This window comes from Scyliorhinus canicula, chromosome 8 (assembly GCF_902713615.1).
Source record: "Scyliorhinus canicula chromosome 8, sScyCan1.1, whole genome shotgun sequence".
In the NCBI taxonomy this organism is placed as follows: Eukaryota; Metazoa; Chordata; class Chondrichthyes; order Carcharhiniformes; family Scyliorhinidae; genus Scyliorhinus; species Scyliorhinus canicula.
In genome coordinates this window covers 10,689,408-10,707,907 of record NC_052153.1, presented here as the reverse complement: position 1 = coordinate 10,707,907, position 18,500 = coordinate 10,689,408, and the positions used below count along the sequence as shown (strand labels likewise).

General features: G+C 47.2%; 2 protein-coding genes across 2 annotated transcripts in view; both read right to left on the bottom strand.

The window, feature by feature from the left end:
- Window positions 1–18,500, bottom strand: part of snx30 (sorting nexin family member 30) — a 216,699-nt gene that overhangs the window by 148,433 nt on the left and 49,766 nt on the right. The window lies entirely within an intron of this gene.
- LOC119970125 (uncharacterized protein KIAA1958) overlaps window positions 7,446–18,500 on the bottom strand; it is a 99,413-nt gene continuing 88,358 nt past the window's right edge. The window contains exons 3-4 of the mRNA XM_038804186.1: window positions 13,254–13,420; window positions 7,446–8,447 (exon numbers count right to left, since the gene is read on the bottom strand). Coding sequence (XP_038660114.1) covers window positions 7,635–8,447; window positions 13,254–13,420 — 980 coding nt within the window. The 3' untranslated portion in view covers window positions 7,446–7,634. The remainder of the gene's footprint in view (window positions 8,448–13,253; window positions 13,421–18,500) is intronic.

Sequence of the window (18,500 nt, the reverse complement as noted above, 5' to 3'; positions counted from 1 at the left end):
TCCTTTTTCTGTGTTTTAGGCTGTATTTCTTTTCAAGTTACCTCTGGTTCTTTTGCCAAATTACCTAAAATATCTCATTACCGACTGCCACTGGAAATTATTCCTCCTCACTTACTCTTATTAAGAATGATGTGGAGATGCCGACGTTGGACTGGGGTGGTCACAGTAAGAAGTCTTACAAAACCAGGTTAAAGTCCAACAGGTTTGTTTCGAATCACTAGCTTTCGGAGCGCAGCTCCTTCCTCAGGCAAATTTCTCATTAAAAAAGCATCATGATTTTGAACACCTCTATGAAAAATCCACTAACCTGCCCCAAGAAGCAGAACCCCATTTTCCTTAATGTGTCTATGAAACTGAAGTCTTGCATACCTAGTACCTATCCAGTAAGTCTCCTCTGCACCCTCTTGGAAGCCTGACACGATACTCCATCTGGGGCCTCACGAGTGTTTTACAAAGGTTCAGCACGGCTTTCTCGCCTATGCCTCTGTTTATGCAACAGAGAATCGGTATGCCTTTTTGAATAGTTTTTTCAACCTGTCCTGCCACCTTTAGAACATAGAACATAGAACAGTACAACACAGAACAGGCCCTTCGGCCCTCGATGTTGTGCCGAGCAATGATCACCCTACTCAACCCCACGTATCCACCCTATACCCGTAACCCAACAACACCCCCCCCTTAACCTTACTTTTAAGGGGGCAGCACGGTGGCGCAGTGGGTTAGCCCTGCAGCCTCACGGCGCTGAGGTCCTAGGTTCGATCCCGGCTCTGGGTCACTGTCTGTGTGGAGTTTGCACATTCTCCCCGTGTTTGCGTGGGTTTCGCCCCCACAACCCAAAGATGTGCAGGGTAGGTGGATTGGCCACGTTAAATTTCCCCTTAATTGGAAAAAATTAATTGGGTACTCTAAATTTTTTTTTAAAAACCTTACTTTTAAGGACACTACGGGTAATTTAGCATGGCCAATCCACCTAACCCGCACATCTTTGGACTGTGGGAGGAAACCGGAGCACCCGGAGGAAACCCACGCACACACGGGGAGGACGTGCAGACTCCGCACAGACAGTGACCCAGCCGGGAACCGAACCTGGGACCCTGGAGCTGTGAAGCATTTATGCTAACCACCAGGCTACCGTGTTGCCATTTATTCTTGTGTACGTGTGAGCCCATAGGTAGCTCTGTTCCTGCACCCCCTTTTAAACTGTACAGTTTAGTTTGCATTGATGCTGGTTTAGCACACAGGGCTAAATCGCTGGCTTTTAAAGCAGGCAGGCCAGCAGCACGGTTCAATTCCCGTACCAGCCTCCCTGAACAGGCGCCGGAATGTGGCGACTAGGGGCTTTTCACAGTAACTTCATTTGAAGCCTACTTGTGACAATAAGCGATTTTCATTTCATATTTCATGCTGCTTGGCCTTCCGATCAAAATGGCTCAATTAACATTTTTGTGCCTTGAATTTCATCCGCCAGCTATTTGCTCATTTCACCAGTCTATGTTGCCCTGATGACAGCTATCATCTCTCCTCACTGCTTACTACTCTTCAGAGTTTCCAGTCACCTGTAAACTTTAAAACCATGCCTTCTGTACCCAAGTTCAGGTCATTGATATACATCAAAAAGAGAAGTGGCCGAATAAGGTCACAATTGCAGTGTTCACGCTCCTGAGGTATTGGGATCAGTTCTAAGGCAGGATAAAACTATGCTAATCATCCGAACATAGGCGGGAAGTATAAAGTGCAGAGTGGCAGGGGTTCCCAAAATATGTACAAGACATTTTCTTGGAGCATGAAGTGGAACAAGTGGGGGATATTTCAGAGGGAGAGCACTTAGGAAACAGTGATCACTATATCATTACGTTTCAGTGGAGAGCGTTTAGGAAACAGTGATCGCAATACCATTAGGTTTCAGTGGAAGAGCATTTCGGAAATAGTGATCTTTATATCATTGGGTTTCAGTGGACAGCATTTAGGAAACAGCGATCACAATATCATTAGGATTAGAATTATGGAAAAGGACCAGGAACAGAATACTCAACAGCAGGTGGGCTAATGTCACTAAGTTATAAAGGGATCTGGCTCTGGGACCACAACTTTTCACAATATACATTAATGATCTGGAAGAAGGAACTGAAGGCACTGTTGCAAAGTATGCAGATGATACAAAGATCTGCAGAGGGACAAGTAGTACTGAGGCAGCAGGTGGGCTGCAGAAGGATTTGGACAGGCTAGGAGAGTGGGCAAAGAAGTGGCAGATGGAATACAATGTGTAAAAGTGTGAGGTAATGCACTTTGGAAGGAGAAATGGAGGCCTAGACTATTTTCTAAATAGGGAGATGCTTAGGAAATCAGAAGCACAAAGGGACTTAGGAGTCCTTGTTCATGATTCTCTTAAGGTTAACGTGTAGGTTCAGTCGGCAGTTAGAAAGGCAAATGCAATGTTAGCATTCATGTAGAGAAGGCTAGAATACAAGACCAGGGATGTACTTCTGAGGCTGCTTAAGGTTCTTGGTCAAACCCATTTTGGAGTATTGTGAGCAGTTTTGGGCCCCGTATCTAAGGAAGGATGTGCTGGCCTTGGAAAGGGTCCAGAGGAGGTTCACAAGAATGATCCCTGGAATGAAGAGTTTGTCATATGAGGAACGGTTGAGGACTCTGGTTCTGTACTCGTTGGAGTTTAGAAGGATGAGGGGGGATCTTACTGAAACTTACAGGATACTGCGAGGTCTGGATAGGGTGGACGTGGAGAGGATGTTTCGACTTGTAGGAAAAACTAAAAGCAGAGTACACAATCTCAAACTAAAGGGACGATCCTTTAAAACAGAGACGAGGAGGAATTTCTTCATCCAGAGGGTGGTGAATATGTGGAACTCTTTGCCGCAGAAGGCTGTGGAGGCCAAATCACTGAGTGTCTTTAAGACAGAGATAGATAGGTTCTTGATCAATAAGGGGATCAGGGGTTATGGGGAGAAGGCAGGAGAATGGGGATGAGAAAAATATCAGCCATGATTGAATGGCGGAGCAGACCCGATGGGCCAAATGGCCTAATTCTGTTCCTATGTCTTATGGTCGAAGTGCAAAAAGATTTGCAGGTAAACCAGTAAATAAGCAATGGAAGATCAACAATGAGGAGGCAGTTTGAGTACAGATTAAACACATTTCCATGGGGGGTGGGGCATTCAAAGCCAGAGCACCTTGGATGAAAGATTTAAATCGGAAAAAGGATTCTCCCGATAAATATCAGGCTCACAATTCAGCAGAGAACCAAACTGAACACAAAAAATACAAGGAGAAAGTGATGAGGAAATAAGAGGGGTAGAGTGAGTTTCTGAGAATAGATAAGTAGGTAAAGTAAAAGAGAATGCAATAGTATTATCTAAACCTATAAATAATAAAAATGTAGTCAAAGGAAGGGAGAGGCCTTTTCGGGGATGTGAAGATCATCTTGTGGAGGCACAGGGTATGTCTGAGGTACTAAATGAATATGTTGTATTTGTATTCATGAGAGAAGAGCATTACATCAAAAAGGAGGTAACAGAGAAACTGGAAAGGATAAAAATAGATAAAAAGAAAGGAATTAGATTGTTGGAAAGCCCTCAAAGTAGAAAAGTCACGCAGACCGGTTGGAATGCATCCTAAATTGCTCCTGAAATAAGGGTGGAATATGCAGCGCGTCTGACCACAATCTTCTAGTCCACCTTGACTACGAAGCAGACAGGAAGATTGTGAACATTCCACTGCTGTTTCAAAAAGGGGAGGGGATTAAACTGGGCAACTACAGTCCAGTCACCTAATGTCAGCGCTGGGGGAAACTTTCGGAGACATTAACATGGGACAAAATAAATCTGCATTCGGAAAAATATGGCATAATAAATACATGAAATCCAGCATGGATGTTAAAGGCAAATTGTGTCTGATGTACTGGAGTGGATTCTTTGATGAAGTAATGGAGAGGGTTAATGATGGTAGCTTGGTTGATGTGGTGTATGGAAATTCAAGAGGTGTTTGATAAGGTACCACATATTAGCTTCGTTCACAAAAGTGAAGTCCCCGGGTTTAAATGGACAAAGTTTCCCAAGGGTCAGAGGGTGGAGAGTACTGTTGAATGGTTGTTTGTCAGACTTTGGGGGGGGGGGGGGGGGGGGGGGGGGGGGGTAAACTCCCCACTATCCCATTTTTCCAGATCCAATAACCTATCCTAATACACCTATATATTTTTTTTACATTATAAATTTAGAGTACCCAATTCATTTTTTTCCAATTAAGGGGCAATTTAGCGTGGCCAATCCACCTACCCTGCACAGCTTTGGGTTGTGGGGGCGAAACCCACGTAAACATGGGGAGAATGTGCAAACACCACACGGACAGTGACCCAGGGCCGGGATCGAACCTGGGACCTCGGCGCCATGAGACAACAGGGCCAACCCACAGCGCCACCGTGCTGCCCTTTACTCCTATACTGACTAGGATCCTCCAGAGATGGCTATTTTTGAGGTATTGCTCTCGTGTCTGTGGCACCTCTTTCTCTATCTGTTACAGGTTCCATTGTGGACCATGACTTCTGGCTGTTCTTCCTTCCCTCTGTAAAACCTCCTGCACCATACTGCCCTTTACCCTAGCACCTGGCAGATAACACACCTTGCAAAGCCCACGTAGGTGGTAGAAACACCCATCTAACCCCTATTGCGTTCCCTATTAAAACAGCAGGCCATTCAGCCCACTGAGTCCATGGTGCCTCTTTGCAGGAGATGGTGGCTTAGCGGTAATGTTACTGCGCTATTAATCCAGAGGCCATGGGGACATGGGTCCAAATCCCACCACGGCAGCTGGTGGAATTTAAATTAAATTTATAACATCTAGAATTGAAAGCTAGTCTCGGTAATGGTCACCTTTAAACTATTCTTTGCTTTAAAAACCATCTGGTTTACTAAAGCCCTGTAAAGAAGGAAATCATCCATCCTTACCTGGCTTACATGTGAGTCCAGACTCACTTAATGTGGTGGACTCTTATCTGCCCTCTGAAATACCCTAGCAAGCCATTTAGCTCAAGGACAATCAAAGATGAATAGCAAATGCTGGCGTTTATTAATAAATGCAGTGACTTTCAAATCCCATAAAAAGATTGAAGGAAAAAAACTCTAACCATTGCCATTCCCCACTCTACACCTGTGTCTCTAAGATAATTTTCCTCAACAGCCTATTTCCTCTCGACTCCTATACTTTGCTGTGCCTCTCTGTACAGTGAGCTGCCCCTCGACTTGCTGTTTCTGCTCGTGACTGTGTTCTTTTGAGGTGGTTACCATTCAGCACCGAACGTGCCAAACGCCTGCAGGATTTCTGAACTGCCCACCCTTTCCCACCCCAGCAAATAGCCACCCACTATTTATCCGCCTGCGTGCTCTGTAGCTACTGCGTGCTCTGTAGCTACTGCGTGCTCTGTAGCTACTGCGTGCTCTGTAGCTACGGGGTGCTCTGCGCAGGGAATACAGGTGCTGCAGGAATTTTCCAGCCTCCTGCCTGCCCTGCAGCGACTCCGACCATTCCTCAAGCTCATGGAAGCACTTCCTGCACGTATGGCTATCCAGGACACATGAAGGATCCAGAGGTTTTCACGTGGCACAGGAATTGCAGGCAATGGGTCTCAGGTCTCTCTTCCTTTTGCAAGGAGTTTATCTACAACAACAAAGAGCATTTATATAGCAATAAAGAAATATTAGGCCAAGTGATAAAGCGCTTCTCAAAGAGGAAGAGAGAGAGGTGGCGAGGCTTAGGAAGGGAATTCCAGAGTCTATAGTCCAGGGATTTGAAGGTAGATCTGCCAATGGTGGTGCAGTTAAAATTGTGGGTGTGCAACTGGAATAGCGCAGAGTGGGCGGCACGGTGGTGCAAGTGGTTAGCACTGCTGCCTGGCGGCGCTGAGAACTCAGGTTCAATCCCAGTCCCGGGTCACTGTCCGTGTGGAGTTTGCACATTCTCCCCGTGTCTGCATGGGTCTCACTCCAACAACCCAAACAGACGAGCAGGGTAGGTGGATTGGCCACGCTAAAAATTCCACCTTCATTGGAAGTTTTCAAAAAAAGGAAGTGAGCAGAGATCTGTGGGGCTGGAGGACGTTAGAGCTAGGGAGGGGCGATAACGTGAAGGAATTTGAAGCACAATGAGAATCTTAAAATTGAGGCCTTGGCAGACTGCGAGCCAATGTAGCTTGGTGAGCACAAGGGAGACTGAGCTCAGGAGGAACTTCTTCACCCAAAGGGTTGTGAATCTATGGAATTCCTTGCCCAGTGAAGCAGTTGAGGCTCCTTCATTGAATGTTTTCAAGATAAAGATGGATAGTTTTTTGAAGAATAAAGGGTTATGGTGTTCGGGCGGGAAAGTGGAGCTGAGTCCACAAAAGATCAGCCACGATCTCATTGAATGGCGGAGCAGGCTCGAAGGGCTGGATGGCCTACTCCTGCTCCTAGTTCTTATGGGCAAACAGGAATTGCAAGATGTGCAGCAGAGTTTTGGATGAGTTTAAGTTTATGGAGGGTGGGGGATCAGCCAGGACAGCACATACAAGTCAAGTCTAGAGATAACAAAGGCATAGATGAGGGCTTCAGCAGCCGACCAGCTGAGACACGGTGGAGCGGAGCAACATTGCATCATGGGTCACCTTGGAGGTGGACTGGGCATGTCGGTCATGTCAGTGTTGAACATGCCACCAAGGCTGCAAGTGACCTCAGACAGCGACCAGAGAGCGGGGTGGAGTAGGTAGCTTGGTTATGGAGTTTGTGGGAGGAACCCAAGTCAATGACAGCAGAGGTGTTGAGCGAGTTGGTGGGGAGGTAAAACTTGGTGCTGTCAGCAAACGTGTGAAATATAAGTAGTTATACATGCGCGCGTGTTTAGTTTAGCGTCCCCTGCTTTCTATGTATTATTTATGCATATCAGATTTTTATGTAATGCAATTTGGATCCCACGTCAGTATCCTCTGCTTGGTCATTCTAATCTTATCCCCTCAGATCTAATTAAGCACTCTAATTATTGACGTATTTACTGTTGTCACTTGGTTTCAAATTACTTAGCACGTCCTTCCCTTTCTGCACCAGATTCCCAGCGTTGCACTCGAGTTAGCCACTCCCTCTGACAGGTTCACCCAGCTCCGACTGAACTCTGTACTCCGAGCTGTGTGTTCTTGCACATCAAAAACAGACTAGTTACAACTGTTCAGTCAACTTTCAGCTACGAGACTGGCAACAGTCAGGGGCCCACTACGCCGGTCGACAGCTAACTAGCACAAACTTGCGGTTTTGCTTTGCCATAAAAATAAAAGTACGAAAACTAGGTTAAATTTCAGGTTGATTAAAACCACACTGTCTGCACGACTGTTCCCCAGGAAATTCCCGCAGTAATGGGAGTTTACAGTTCGATTTGATTTCCTTTTAAAAACAGGTTAAAAGACAAGTTTCTTTTGAACGCATAATTAAAGTACTGTTACAAAAGGATTATGGACGATTATTGCCCCTTTCCGAATAACATCACATTGGGTTTTCTTTTCATCTGCTATCCATATCACTATTCGCCCTCCCCGCCCCCCTGCTTTGCTAGAAGCTGTACATATGAAACAATCTTTTGGTCTAAAAGGAGGCAGGCTTTCTTCAGCTGTTGGTAGAAAGGAATTTTCCTGGTTTAAGAAGCGAGGCCTGTGTGAAGGACACAAAGGTGAAGCTCTCACTTTGCTCCAGCCTGACCTTTTTTGCTAGTTTGGGGACCACGGCTCTGAGTGAGCGAAGGCCCATTCGTTGCTCCTCAAACCACACGCTGTCCAGCTGCGAGAAATCTTTCCTGGCCACCAGGTAAAAGGACGACTTGGGGTCCCGCTGGCTGGAAGGCCGGTGGGTGTACATGTATTTATACAGCAGGCAGTATGGGCACCGCTTGAGTCCCTCCGAGTGCTCGTGGTAGATCTGCCCAAAGCACAGCTTGTTGCTGCACACCTTGCTCTCCCGTTTGACCATGTCGGTCCTGGCGAAGAAGGGCCGGTTCTCGGCGTCCTTCAGCAGCTCGATGTCCCCGTACATGAGGTCCACGTGCTCCTGCAAGGTTCTCATGTTGAAGTACTGGCTGTTGAACTTCACCACCACGCTCAGCAAAGCCACGGGGTTGGCGTCGCCCAGGTAGCCGGCCTGCCACATCTCCTCCTCGTCCTGGCAGGAGAAGTAGATGATGTTGCGGGACCGCGAGCCGGACATGCCCGCCTTATTCAGCTGCCTCAGCTTGTCCTTCAGCTTCTGGGTGGAGGACTTGAAGGTGGCGTCCCCGATCGAGAAGCCCACGTTGCCGTTCTTCAGCACGCGGTCCAGGCCACGCCGGATAGCGTGGAGGGAGGTGGCCAGGAAGTCAGAGCCGTCGGTCTTCCTCACGGTCACGTAGAAGTCCTCCAGCAGCTCGTTGAGCTTTGCAGGTGGAATCTTGAACAGAGAGAAAACAGCGAGAAAGTATCAATGCTGAAATCACACAACTCCCCCAATGCTCTCCCCTTTATACACACCTGCAAGAGTTGTCTCGAGACTGGGGTGCAGTTTCAATGCTGCCAAGCACCGTCCAAGCACCCTACCCAAATAGCTACTGCTGAAGTGTCAGCCTAGACGGTCAGATCACAGTGAAGCCCGATACAGATCCCACAGCTGACTCTAGATATTGATCAGAGCAAAAACACTGGCTCCCCCCCCCCCCCCCCCCCGGAATACCCTGGGGGTATTTCTACCACAATACTACCCCACCCACCCCCAATCCAATGCCTTTGCATAGAGTACATTCCGAATCACGCGCACGCGTTTTGGGGTTGTGAAAAATTGGGAAGATTCTGGGCGGGAGTGTTCGCGGTCTTAGCCAGGATAGTGGAGGAGGGAGTGGCGATCTTTGGGGTTTCGGAGAAGCCGGAGCTCATGGAGAGGAGGAAGGCCGATGTCTTGGCCTTCGCCTCTCTGATTGCATGGCAGCAGGTTTTACTGAAGTGGTGGTCGGCATCGCCACCGGGGGTAGCGGCATGGTTGGGTGACCTGTACAACTTCCTGCGGTTAGAGAAGATAAGATATGAGTTAAGGGGCTCTTCAGGGGGGTTTGAGGAAAGGTGGGGATGTTTGTGATCATGTTGGAGGAGCTGTTTGTCGCGGGGGGGGGGGGGGTGAAAAAGGGGCAAAATCTGTACAGACTGGATAGTTGATTGCTGGGAAGTATGTTTCCCGGGGTGTTTCTCATTGTAACCTGTTTTGCTACATGTTTGTAATAAAATACATTTTTAAAAAATAGAGTTAATTACGGAACACAACATCGAGACTTCCAACTCAGCTTGGAATGGCAAACAACCCACACGCACTGAGCCATCGGGTAGCCCCACTGCTCGCTTCTGTATTTCTATCATGACGCTTTCTTTGAAGCCTCTGTTGCTTGCTGCTCACAGCAGCCTGATTGATGCACTCTCAAACATAAGGCAGGGCAGTTTTCATGGGTCGTCAGAAGCCAGTGAACGGCGGTTAAATCAAACAATGAATTAAGCCAAAGGTAGCCAAAAATCAGTGAAACAGAAGCTCACGGGACAACAGGAATATTGGAAAATGGAAGATCAATTTAATCCACATGTTGGAAAAGGCACGTTGAGGGGAAAACTGATTTGTTGTCTCCCTTTCCCTTGGCATTATGAGGTAGCAGTAAGCAAAGACAATGAGATGGTGACTACACTGACTGATCATTTGGTTTCAATTTGCTGCAGGTCACAGCGTAAGCTGTAAAGTTCCCTTGCTCAGGCCAAACTTGTACAAACTCTGGGATCACAGAATTATTATGGTGCAGGAGGCCATTTGGCCCATCGTGTCTGCATCAGCTCTCCAAACGAGCATTATGACTTAGCCTCGTGCTCCTGCCTTTTCCCCTCACCCCTGTTTCTATAAACAGGGAACGCACAAGAGATCACGGAGGCAGATTTTGGGTTTGCCTTTTAATTCATTCATAGGATGGGGGCATTGATGATGAGAATTTATTGCCCAACCCTAATTTTGCACGAGAAGATGGTGACAAGAATGGGGAGCGAGGAGGAGCTCTGGGACGTGTCCTGATAAGAGAGGGGAGTTTGAAAATTACATGTGATCCTTTTTTAAAAGTAAATTAAATTTAGAGTACCCAATTATTTTTTTTCCCAATTAGGGGGCAATTTAAGGGGCAACACGGTAGCATGGTGGTTAGCATAAATGCTTCACAGCTCCAGGGTCCCAGGTTCAATTCCCGGCTGGGTCACTGTCTGTGCGGAGTCTGCACGTCCTCCCCGTGTGTGCGTGGGTTTCCTCCGGGTGCTCCGGTTTCCTCCCACAGTCCAAAGATGTGCGGGTTAGGTGGATTGGCCATGCTAAATTGCCCGTAGTGTCCTAAAAAGTAAGGTTAAGGGGTTGTTGGGTTACGGGTATAGGGTGGATACGTGGGTTTGAGTAGGGTGATCATGGCTCGGCACAACATCGAGGGCCGAAGGGCCTGTTCTGTGCTGTACTGTTCTAATTCTAATTCTAAAAAGGGGGCAATTTAGCGTGGCCAATCCACCCCTACACTGCACACTTTTGGGTTGTGGGGGCAAAACCCACGCAAACACTGGGAGAATGTGCATACTCCACACGGACAGTGACCCAGAGCCGGGGTCGAACCTGGGGCCTCGGCGCCGTGAGGCTGCAGGGCTAACCCACTGCACCACCGTGCTGCCCCTTACTTAACGGCAGAGGAAGCAAACTTAAAGTGTCATTTCAGGTACTCAATGTTGAATAGGATATTTGGGATGCACAAAAAAAAGGTAACCTTTACACAGTGAAGGATAATAGTCGGAATGCATTGCATAAGAATCAGCAGTGGGAGGAGTTGCTACTGTAGCAGAATGAGTTGAATTTCCTTAATCAAGGGTTCAGCCAGCAAATAGGTCCTGAAGACCCCAGAGATAGAACATAGAACAGTACAGCACAGAACAGGCCCTTCGGCCCTCGATGTTGTGCCGAGCAATGATCACCCTACTCAAACCCATGAAAGATTATTTTCGGGTAGTGCAGTGAGTGACACAAGAGAAAATAATCCCCCCCCCCCGGTTTTTTTTCTTCTTGGTTGAAAGGAAAGAGGCACTTAGAGATGGGAGGTCATGTGAAGAGAGATCCCGAGGTCGTAACATCAGCTGCAGAAATCGACCTTCCTCCCTCTGGGAAGTTAACCTGCCTCCACACGCCACGGCCCCAGGTGAAGGTGACCAAAACAGCCGGGCATCGCTCTTTATGTTCAGTCACTGTGTTCACAAATTTACTGAATGACCGAGACTCGACAAGGGCTACAGGCCGCCCAATTCTATTGGTCCTATGCTCCACATGGGCCTCCTCCCACCTTCTTCATCTAACCCTATTAGCAGAACTCTCCAATCCTTTCTGCCCCGTGGCATTGAGCAGGGCATGAAATGATGACTTGTATAGAAACAATGTGCAGGGGACTGGCACTAAGTGGTGATGCTCATTTGGAGAGCCAGTGCATAATAATAATACTTACTGTCACAAGTAGGCTTACATTAACACTGCAATGAAGTTACTGTGTTAATCCCCTAGTCGCCACATTCCGGCGCCTGTTCGGGTACACAGAGGGAATAGTCAGAATAGAGACTACAACAAAGCTACAAGAAATTCATGAAAAGATAAAGGAGGAGGCCATTCGGACAATCGTGTTTGTGCGAGCTATTTCAAAGCGCTGTTCAATTTCATCTCACTCAAATGACTTAATATGTTTATGGCACCTTTAACGTAATGAAATGACCCAGAGCCTTTCACAGGATTGATTTTAAAATAAAATATGACACCCAGCCACACAAGGAGATGTTCGGTCAGATGACCAGAGGCTTGGTCCAAGTTGCAGGTTTTAAGAAGAGTCTTAAAGAAGAAAGGTGAGGCAGAGAGACAGTGAGGTGTAGGGAGGGGGCCCCAGTGCTTGGAGCTTCGGCAACCGAAGGCACACCCAGCAATGGCAGAGCTATTAAAATTGGGAATGCGCAAGAGGCCATGGTGCTCAGAGATCTCGGAAGGCTGTGGGGATGGAGGAGATTACGGAGAGAGGGAAGAGCGAGGCTATGGAAGGGATGTGAAAGCAAGGACGAGAAGTTTAAAATCAAGATGTTACTCGACTGAGAGCCATTGCAGGTCAGCGAGGACAGGGGTGGTAGGGGAACGGGTCTTGGCGCGAGTCAAGACACGGGCAGCAAACGTTTGGATGATCAGCATGTTAACGGGGGTAGAATGTGAGAGAGCAGCCGGGAGTGGGTTGGATTGGCGGGTCTACGGGTAACAATGGCAGGGCTAAGGAACTGAGAGGGGGTGAAGCTGAACAATGTTGCGGAAATGGTAATGGGCACACTCCTGTTATCACCCCATAGCTCTGCAAAGTTTCTCCCACACTTGAAAGTAGCTTGTCTATATAAAAACACATTCAGGAGAGTGATCCATATGTCATATTTTCACTGTGCATTGCAGAAGTCCCAATTCTATGGAGCGCCAACACGGGCAGGCCAGTCCGCCTACATGTACTCAACATCAATAGATGGCCTTAACAAAACAGGGGGTCACTGGTTCCCGGTTTACACAGAAGAGTGCAGGGCGGCAGGGGCGGCGCAGTGGTTAGCACTGCTGCCTCACGGCTCTGAGGATCCGGGTTCGATCCCGGCTCCGGGACACTGTCCATGTGGCATTGGCACATTTTCCCCGTGCCACAACCCAAAGATGTGCAGGATAGGTGGATGGGCCAGGTTAAATTGCATTAAAGCCAGCCATGAATTAATGCTGCAGGAAAACCCTGCCTGGCGCCTGTAATGATAAAACAACGCTGCAATCTGATTAGAACACAAGGTTAAAGGGACAGGAAAAGGGTAATAGGAAACCATGGCTAGTCTCGTTTTGGTAAAAAAAAGTATTTCGCCATCCCGTCCCTCAAACCTTTCTCTGCAAAAAAACATATCTACAACTGCTCGCTGTACAGATATGCCTTCAAAGGGAATTTTGGATGAACAGAAGAAAGTAAAAGGTATTGAAGGATTGGCCAAAAGTCCGCGATGAGGGTTGTGTGCAGCATAAACACCAGCACAGACCAGTTGGGCCGAATGGCCTGTTTCAAGTTTGTACACTCCTGTATACGCAGAACAATACTTTTCACTGTATCTCGGTACAGGGACACTAAATATAAATCTAATCTAACATCATTGTATTGAGAGGACCTACCTTTGTGATGTCCATGTATTGCTTTAGCTCTCTTGTCACACACCAGTATCGCCACACGTTCAGTGAATACAGCGTCGCCTTCGTGGTGTTTGCACTGACAGCACTTGTGCAGAGCTCCTTGAGTTCGCCATCAAACGTTGGAAACCTATTGAGTTTTCTGGAAAAGGCTACACAAAACAAAGAGAAAAAGACAACCCAGAGGTGACGGCCAAGGTTAGTTACAAAGCAACAGAGCATTACAGGAACAACAAACCCCTCCACAGGGGAAAGGCAGCTAAATACTGACTGAGACATTATTAATGATCAAGTGTTGCTTCGTTACAGATTGTTGCCCGGGGGTGGGGGGTGGGAGTGAGTCTTTTACTCCCCAAATAGATGGAGTATAAAAAGGGAGCATCTGCTAATTGACCTTGGATTGTTAAAGATCGTTTACAAATTGTGCACCCATTGATAAATTATCCATTCCCTCTCTTTCCCCCACTTTTCATTTGCCTGACACCGTTCAGTATCTCGAGGGGGCTAGTATTCTCTATCTCCAGTGACTGCTGATATCACTGTGCCATCCACTGAGCTGGAGGCAGGGTACGACTTAAGAGCAAACAGTCTATTTTACACCAAACACAGTCTTATTTAAACAGCGCATCGCAGGAGTCTACAGAATTGACTTAACAAGAATCTATGAGCTAAAGAGAACTCGACAGCAACTTGAAAGCAGGGCAATTAGGAACATCGGAACAGCAGTCGGCGATTCAGCCCCTTGGGCCTGACCCGCCATTCAGTGAGATCATGGCTGATCAATGACCTCACTCCATAACCTGCCTTTGGCCCATATTCCTTAATATCTTTGCTTCACAAAAACCTACCTATCTCAGATTTAAAGTTAACAACTATTCTAGCTTCAACAGCTGTTTGTGGGAGAGATTTCCAAACCTCTACCACCTTTTTGGTGAAGAACTTCTTCCTAACATCTCTCCCCAATGATCTGGTTCTAATTTTTACACTATGCCTCCTAGTTTTAGAATCTTTAACCAGTGGAAATAGTTTATCTTTATCTGCCGTTATCTTTCCCTGCTAATATCTTGAATAATTTGATCAGATCAACCCCAAAACTTCTAAAATCAAGTGAAAAGAGGTTGAGTAACCTCTCCTCGTAACTAAACCCTGTTAGCCAGGTACCATGTTTGTCAACCTTTTCCTCAGCAAAATGCAGTAAGTGGAGGATAGTTATATAATGCAAATTATGTGCATAAAATTCATCCCAGTGATTTATGGGGGAAACAGTGATTTATGGGAGAAATTAAGCAATCATCTCCATTCTGGCTGGGGATGGTGGTGGTATTATGTTGTAATGAATAGAAGATTTTAGGAATATTGGCTTCTAAGTATTGGGGCGATTTAAGGGTCAGAAGCCTGGGGTTATAGTGTGTTTATCACGGTTTTAAAAAGGATTTTGTTTTGCAGGGCCTGGGAGCTTTTAGCAGGCAGAAGGTGAAATTGACCAGAGGAATGTGCTTTTTTTTCAGTCTGGGCTAATGGACTGTGGTTTGCCTGGGGAAAGTCCCTGGGGAGTTAATGTGCTTTCAGCCTGGGAAGTTAAGTTGTTTTTCAGCTTGGGGAGATAATGTCATTTCTGGGTGGAGCTGAGGGATGCTGTTCTTTTTGGGTGTGAAGTTAAAGAGTTTAATGATGTTTTCCTAATAAAGTTTTGCTTTAAATGTACCAAATCCTTATTTCTTCATGTAATCATTCCTGGAGCGAATCATTCTTGCACAGTCTTAGAAATACATTAAAATACTGGGGTTTTGGCCCAGTATCATAGCCACTGTTGGGAGTCTGGGGGGGATGGTAATAATATACAGTCATGAAAGTATGCAATTATCTCCATTCTGGCTGGGTGCGATATGCAGTCATGTTTCTCTGCAATTGGCCACTAACTTGAAGGTGATTGAAAAGTGTCTGGGATCACTTGATTATTCACTTCTTACTGATTCCGAATCTACTGCGAGTGGGTCACCCCTCCCTCTTATGTAGCATACATTGCCTGCTTGATTGGCATCCCATCTACAACCATTTACTCCCTCCACCACCAAAGCACAGTGGCAGCCATGTGTACCATCTACAAGATGCACTGCAGGAACTCACCAAGGTTCCTTCGGCAGCACCTTCCAAACCAGTTGCCAACTAGAAGGACAAGGGCAGCAGATACATGGGAACACCACCACCACCTGGAAAGTTCTACCCCATGCCACCCGCTGCCCTGACTTGGAAATATATCGCCGTTTCTTCGCTGCCGTAAGGGGCCAAATTCTGGAGCTTCCTCTCTAACACCACAGTGGATGTACCTACACCAATTGGACTGCAGCGGTTCAAGAAAGCAGCTCACCACCACCTTCTCGAGGGCAATTAGGGATGGACAATAAATGCCCCACAGCCTATGAATGAATTTTTAAAATGTTTTTTAATTACCCCATTGTCACACTGCGTTGTACCATACAGTACACAGTAACCAGAGGGCCTTAATGACCCCCACTACTATTGCAAAATGTTGGTAAAACAGTTTTTGCTGAGAGGTTAAGCAAATGCTCATGTCTGTTCATTCATTGCTGATTCCATGATGAGGCGGGCCAAGTCCTATGAATTTTAAGACTAAAAGAAAAATTGTTGGATGAACAGAATGTGCCACAGGATCGGACAAGCTCCTGGCCCAGTACGTCCAGTTGGCTGACGGACTTAACTGGCTGCTCCATCGCACACATTAGATATCCTCCACAGGTAAACATCGAAACCATAGATTGCAGTAACAGCACGGAATTAAAGAGCCCAAAGCAGTTTAACGGGCAAATTGCCTATTCGACAAAACCATGCACTTGTCATGACCCCAGGAATGATCACATTCCAAAATAACGTTAGCCAATCCCACTGCGGCTTGTTGGAACCAGGAAGGGGCGGGTGGTGGGGGGGGGGGTGTGAAGTTGGTATTTGCCATTTGAACCAAATGCGCATCCTGTTTTTCACAGACACAAAAATTATGATTTCACCCAAACAAACATACGACGCCTGGAATTAAAGAACATACTCGCACCATTTGGAGGTGTCACGCGCTACAATTACAGCTCGAGGTTTCGAATCATGCATTCAGCAGCTGAGTCAGGAATATCAATGGGAGGTTGCAAGATCAACGAAGAGGCGTGCAAATTCTCATCTACTTCAAAGAGCCCAACAGTATTTAGGTGTCAGCTGTGGCTCAGTGGGTAACACTCTTCCTTCTGCGTGGGAAGGTCATGGTGTCAAGGCCTGGGCGTGAACTCAAAATCTCGGCTGGCAGCTCCAGACAGTAACGTCGGAGTGCTGCACTGCTGGAGGTGCAATCAATTCCGAGGCACTGCCCACCCTCTGGGGTGGATGCAGGAGGTCCAGCGACACTGTTTGAAGAGGGGGAGGGTTATATTTTATTCCTTGTTGCTGTGCCACAGATTGGGCTATGCAGTAATGCAGCAGCATCTTCACCGTGAGTACTCTGATGCACTGTATCCTGGAGAAGGTTCTGGACAGCTTCGCTCAAGGTGTGATACTTGGCCGAAGGTGATTCACTTCCCTTGGGGGGGGCAGGATGAGAGCAAAGGATGACTAAATGATGACCAGGTGGCGAATCATCCAGACCGGCTTCCGTACAACAATAATGCCAATTAATACATTTTACAAACTCAGAGCCTGATTACTGACAGACTAGGTCCACCCCAGGTCCGATCCATCATCTAAACTGGCTCCCAGTCTGACAACATCGGAAACAATAACTCTCAGCTTATGTTCAAATCCCTTCATGGCCTTGCCCCTTCCCTATACTGTAACCTCACTCAGCCCTATAACTCTCCATGATCTCGGCATTTCCCCAATTCCTGGCGTCTTGTGCGTTACCGGTTTCTTTTCTCCCCCATCATTGACGGCCGGTATCTTCTCCTGCCTCTGCTCTGAACTCCCTCACACAGAATGCACATTATTTGTACGTTAGCCCCAACACAGAGTGCCGCAGAATGTTTGTTAGGAGGAGGTATGTCAGCTCAGCCAGTCATTGGCTTTGCTCAAGAATGTGCAACTCACTACCACAGAACAACTTAGATCTCTATAGTGCTTTTAACGTGGTAAAAAAGGCTCTGTGGCGCATCACAGGAACTTTAGGAAGCAAAATATTACCCTGACGCACAGGAGGAGACATCAGGGTGTCTCAAAGGAGGAAACAGAGGGCATTCCGGAGTTTCGAGCCCAAGCAGTTAAAGGCACGGCTACCAACGGTGGAGCGTTTAAATTCAGGGATGTGCAGGAGCCCAGAATGAGATACGAGCAGATATAGCAGACGGTTGTGCAAACCAGTAGCTGCAGAGATGGATGTGTGGGCCTGGTTGGGATTTCGGAAGTTTGCTGCTCACAACGAGCCAGTGGCCAAGGGCCTCGATAAACCCATCGGGGGACGTTGAGAGAGGCACAGAGGGAGGCTGCAGGTTTACCTGGTCAAGCCTGGAAGGACAGCAAGAGAGCAGGGAGGTTGAGGAGTGCTGAAGGGTCGGGCCAGGGAGTCGGGAGGGCAAAGAGTCTGAGAGTGGAGAAGCGAAAGGAGATCTGGTGATAGAAGAAAGGGCTCTTGAATGAGTCACGAGAAAAGTTTTAAAAAAGAGAGCCCAAAAGCGAAAATAGAGTGATGGACTCCAGTCCGCAAGAAACAGCTGAGGTGAACAGCACGGTAGCATTGTGGATAGCACAAATGCTTCACAGCTCCAGGGTCCCAGGTTCGATTCCGGCTTGGGTCACTGTCTGTGCGGAGTCTGCACGTCCTCCCCGTGTGTGCGTGGGTTTCCTCCGGGGGTTCCGGTTTCCTCCCACAGTCCAAAGATGTGCAGGTTAGGTGGATTGGCCATGATAAATTGCCCTTAGTGTCCAAAATTGCCCTTAGTGTTGGGTGGGGTTACTGGGTTATGGGGGGAGGAAGGAGGTGTTGACCTTGGGTAGGGTGCTCTTTCTAAGAGCCAGTGCAGACTCAGTGGGCCGAATGGCCTCCTTCTGCACTGTAAATTCTATGATCTATGAACAGCATGGATATTTTTACAATGAAACTAGGTAGGCACATGAGGGAGAATGAAACACAGAATTCGGTTGATAGAGTGAGATGAAGGAGGGTGGGAGGAAGATCACGTGGAGCATAAAACCAGCTCGGACCAGTTGGGTAAAATGGCATCTTCTTCAGTACGTTCTCGT